A 5,247-nucleotide genomic window follows, 5' to 3' on the forward strand; every position below is an offset into this window, starting at 1 on the left:
ATCTTTTCGGGTACTTTGTTGTTGTACTGAGTATCAAAGATATTAGCAACTTTTACTCTCTACTTCACTACATTTTTGAATGAGTATCTGTACTCTTTACTCCACTACATTTGAAATGAGTGTTGCAGTTACACATTACATTTTGCATGGACCTAGCTTTTTCTGCAGCAGTTTATTTCTGCTACAAAAGACGTGATACTGCCTGTTACAGGAAATTACTGCATCTTGTGCGTTTTGCCCTTACTCGCCCAGACTTGTAAACAAGGCTACTTTATGTGAATGCGAGTTCCTTAGCACGTATTTGTGAATCACAGGTGTTTTATATATGTGACCCTGGACCACAAAACCAGTCTTAAGTGTCAATTTTTCAAAATGAGATTTATACATCAACCTGAAAGCTGAATAAATAAGATTTCCATTGATGTATGGTTTGTGACGACATGACTGCAGCCGGCAATGAGGCCCAAACCAGCATATCCACTGCAAGAAGGCTTTGGTTTTTAATTTTACTTAACATTATTTGATCTATCCTTTTTGAAAGATATTGTTGTTGTTGTTTTTGCAATTTTGAGGTGCTCAGTTTTATTTTTGTTTTAGAAAATAAACATAATTGTTCTCCTCACAAATCAACTCTTCCTTGCATTTGTTACGTTTTTCTGTGCCTGACCCTGGACTTTTATGTCACTTCCTGTCTCCCGTGGTGTTTGTAGTCAGTTTGTAGTCCGTTTGTTCATTGGATCCCCATTGATTATTCTCCCCAGGTGTGTCTTGTTATCTTGTTAAGCTTGTTAGCACCCTGTGTATATATAGCCCTAGTGTTTCTTTAGTTTAGTTGTTGAATGTAATGATTGTTCTGTTCTTTGTTTCCTGTGGTTTTTGTCTTATTGTTTCTTCTAGTTATTCTATCCTTGCCTCTGCCTGTTTTCCCCAGCTTCTCCACAACATTACAGTTTTTCCCTATCATGTCTTTTTGACTAGTGCATTTTTGAGCCTATATTTATGATAAGTAAAATACTTAAGTACTGTTAAAATCAGATACTCTGAGACTTTTACTCAAGTTGTTTTGGAATTGGTGACTTGTAACTCGTAGTGGAGTAATTTTCACTGTAATGTATTTGTACTTTTACTCAAGTATGGTTTTCACATACTCTTTACACCTCTGCCAGGACGTCCAGCAGGGGGCAGATTACTTCAATGCAGATTAATTCAATAAATAGTTGTTGCATTTTTGCCTGTGCCCTTTCCTGCAAAAATTTCTGCATCCTTTATCATCCATATTTAATTTGCTGTAAATTAATACAGCTTAAAAAGTCATTATTTTCACATGCCTATTGGGCACTAAAACAATACACAGAACATACAAAAAAAGAATGTTAACAAAAGGTATTTTACTTTCTTTAAAGACGGTTGGCCTACTAGAAGACTTCATTATGGGTAAACCAAACACTAACTTTCATCAGGTAGCTTGTTCTCCTTCTCATCGTGCGCCATCTGCCTGCACCAGCCCTCCATACGTTCAGTCTCTGCCTGCAGCAGCTTCAGGAACCAGCGGCCATCACGCTGACACACCGAGCGGCCCACGACTTCCAAGGGATCTTCCGTTACGCTATCGATCCAAGGGTCAGGTGGAGGCAGGATGGAGGGATCAAAGCCAACGTCCTCATACTCATCTGAGGTGCAGGCGTGGTAGTGATTCCCTGAGCCCTGGATGCTGACGGTGGAGGTGGCGGCATCACGTGAGTACTGCCGTGACAAGCAGCCCGAGGAGGGGAAATCTGTGACAGGAGAGTCAGCTGGTGTGTAGTCCGGAGTGTCCAGATCAGCCTGTACCGCTGCCGTCACGCTGTTTGAGCGCTTGAACCGCCGGTGACTGAGCCCAAGAAAACAAAAAAAAAGAAAGGTTTCATTCAAATGTAGATAAAAACACAACTCATACATACAGTGACCGCACACTCCTCTATGAAGAAAATGGTTTAAATTTCTGTGTTAATATTAATTTAGATATTTTGGAGGACATAAACCATTATCATTATTATACAGAAATCATTATTTAAATATAATGATTCAATAAAACTATGAAAATTATTTTATTAAATTGTTTTAAAAATGTATTAAATTTTATTAACATTATTTTTTTTTTTCATTATCATGTCCAAGTATTCTTATATACCACTGACTCATAAGCAGTAGTCACAGGTTCTGTCTACATAGACATCATGTATACCACAAAATGAACTTGTTTGAGATGCTCTTGTTGGCACAAACATCATTAACAGCCATTAATTTGGCAGACAAATTGCAGCACTCAAGTGACCTGCAAAAGAGACTCATTTAAAGCACACAGCTAGTGATAATTTTACAAAATGATGTAGCAAACATGAAAATTGCATAAAATAATGCATCTTTTAAAGCTTATTTCCTGTCAACACTTTTCAGTAATGAAATAATAAACATTTAAACTCTCCTTTAGTTTTGTTTCATCATTTCTGATGAAACTGTTTTGCTAAGCTTGTCAATGAATTGAGGGATTGCCTTATCGAAAAAAAAACAACAAAAAAAAGTGGTACTTCAAATTTAGGCAAAAATTAGGCCGCATAATCTGTTGTCTACAATTTGCAACATCAGGAGCATGTCTATGGTGCCTAAAAATACTGTCTAGCTAGGCAGTTTTGAGAAGAGCCATAGTGTGTCAGCTTTAGCGCTCTGGGATAATCCTGTCCCTGCTCAATAAGTTTAATAAAGTGAAAGTTTCTCCATAATACAGAGTTTCTTAATCCTTGATTTTAATGCACTCTCTCGCCATATGCAGCGTGCAATATAACAGCTGAAGAGGATAAACAATACTTTTCAGAAAGCAACAATATGAACTTTGAACCACTGCATTCATCTGTAGATTGAAGCAATTTGATAAAACACACAGATCAGACACATTTTAGACCAAGATAATTAATTGAGAGGAAATGGAGCAGTAACGGACACAAAGAGCAGATGATGACGGGACTTGTCATTGATAATTTTGGATTTTTTGGAAACTGTTGATGTAACAGTCAGCATAATGACCCATAACTGCAATGGTGTAGCCAAGTATAAAAGAACGGAGTCACCAAATGTGAAATATTTTATTTTCGTTTGTTAAGAAAAAAAATCAATATTGACCACTAATATGAATATTGTGGGAATCCTCAATGTCTATGATTGTTTCAGCCCTGAATCACTGGATGCTAATTTAACAAACAGCACAGATTTACTGTGTTAGATACATTTTTTTTTTGAGAGAGAGAAATTACTTTAGCACATTTATTTATCAAGGATGCATAAATAAACGCTGTTCAACATTCAACATCAAAAAACCTAAAAAAAGATTTCCACAAAAATATCAAGCAGCACAACTGTTTTAACATTGATAATAATAAGAAATGTTTCTTAGGCACCAAATCAGCATATTAGAAAGATTTCTGAAGGATCACGTGACACTGAAAACTGGAGTAATGGCTAAAGAAAATTCAGATTTGCCAACACAGGAATACATTACATTTTATATATACTTAAATAAAAAGCTATTTATAAATAGTAAATATATTTTATAGTATTACTAAAGTGAAAGTGACTCTATTTGTTCCTAAACCAGTTGTTTTATGGGCACACAAGCACACACAGACTCACCCGTGCTCTTCTTCAACCTGAATCCCCACTGACTGAAACTTGGACTGGTCCTCCAGTTCCTGGCCCTCAGGCCCATCCACCTGTTTAAACACATCACACAGTAAACCAGCCACCTCCACAGTCATTTGAAGACTCGTCTACCTCAGGGAGAAGTAAACAAATCTCCAACTCACCCTGTGTGGGTTTGTCTACAGAAATAAAAAGACCAGCTCGGGAAACACTGAACTTGTATGAATATATATTTTGTGTACAGACACCTGATAAACACATTATAGTGGATATTACAACAAAATCTTGTTCTAATAGCCAGCAGGAACATCTCAGCAGCGTTGAGGAGATGAATAAACAATGAGAACAACTCTGAATCTCACTCACCTGGATGCCGATAGAAAGGCACCTGCTCTTCCTGAGCACATCCCTGCGGACGTCTTCCAGGGTCGGTATGGGCATGGGGACGGGCACAGGCATGGCCATGGGCAGCGGAGAGGGAGGGGTAGTGCTGATAGTGACGGTGCTGTTGCAGACGTGTTGACTGACAGGGCCGTGGATCTGAGCGTTGGCTGCCTCGATGGCTGCCGTCAGCGCTTTCATGCTGTCAATGCTCTCGGTGGAATTGCTCAGGCCAGAGTGGAGGACGGGCTCGCCCCGCGTCCCGGGACCGTCCATGTAAGCGTCCTGCGCAGACTCAGTGCTGCTCTGGGCCGTGATGGAGATGAAGGGCTTGGTGGAGGTGCGAGGAGGTACCGGCGGAGGAGTCTTCTTGTAGGTGGTGATACATGATGATACTGTAGCGAGAAAAGTACACTTATTCATTTCTCAGATGCTTTTATCCACTCAAACTTAAAATATAGATGCATGAAAAAAGTATGTAAACAGTAAAGAGTAAAAGATTAGAATGGAAACAGATATAAGGACAAAAAACTTTTTATATTAAGTGTCAGGATATATTTACTAATTCACCATGGCTGTCTCCAAAAAAACCCCAAAAATCACTATTGACCACTAATTTGAATATTGTGGGCATCCTCAATGTCTATGATGGTTTCAGCCCTGAATCACTGGATGCTAACAGCACAGATTAACATTGTTAGATACACTACTTTTTTTTTTTTTTTTGAGAGAGAAAGAAATTATCAATCATTATCTATGAATTTTTATGCATATTAAACAAAATTTGAGAAAGGACATTTATAATGTGGCAAAATATTTCTATTTTTTTTATTCTATTCTATTCTAAAAAAATAAATAAAAAAAAATCACTACTCTTTAAAAGTTTGGGGTTGGTATGATTTTTTAAAATGTTTTTGAAAGTCTCTTATGCCCACCAAGGATGCATTTATTTGATCAAAAATACATTAAAAACTGTAATATTGTGAAATATTACAATTTAAAATAACTGTTTTCTATTTAAAATACCTTAAAACTTAATATAAACTTGATGGCAAAGGTGAATTGTCAGCAGCTATTACTCCAGTCTTCAGTGTCACATGATCTTTCAGAAATCATTCCAACATGCTTATTTGAAACATTTCTTATTATTGTTTTTTTTTTTTTTTATTTAAAATAAACTTTACTCGCTGGGGT

General features: G+C 37.3%; 1 protein-coding gene across 1 annotated transcript in view; it reads right to left on the reverse strand.

Annotated features, from left to right (window-relative positions):
* dlgap1a (discs, large (Drosophila) homolog-associated protein 1a) overlaps window positions 1–5,247 on the reverse strand; it is a 96,076-nt gene that overhangs the window by 3,330 nt on the left and 87,499 nt on the right. Inside the window, exons 7-9 of the mRNA XM_016567069.1 lie at window positions 4,039–4,448; window positions 3,664–3,743; window positions 1,452–1,870 (exon numbers count right to left, since the gene is read on the reverse strand). Of these exons, the coding sequence (XP_016422555.1) occupies window positions 1,452–1,870; window positions 3,664–3,743; window positions 4,039–4,448 (909 nt within the window). The remainder of the gene's footprint in view (window positions 1–1,451; window positions 1,871–3,663; window positions 3,744–4,038; window positions 4,449–5,247) is intronic.

This window comes from Sinocyclocheilus rhinocerous, unplaced genomic scaffold (assembly GCF_001515625.1).
Source record: "Sinocyclocheilus rhinocerous isolate Xijiao unplaced genomic scaffold, SAMN03320098_v1.1 scaffold2065, whole genome shotgun sequence".
Lineage (NCBI taxonomy): Eukaryota > Metazoa > Chordata > Actinopteri > Cypriniformes > Cyprinidae > Sinocyclocheilus > Sinocyclocheilus rhinocerous.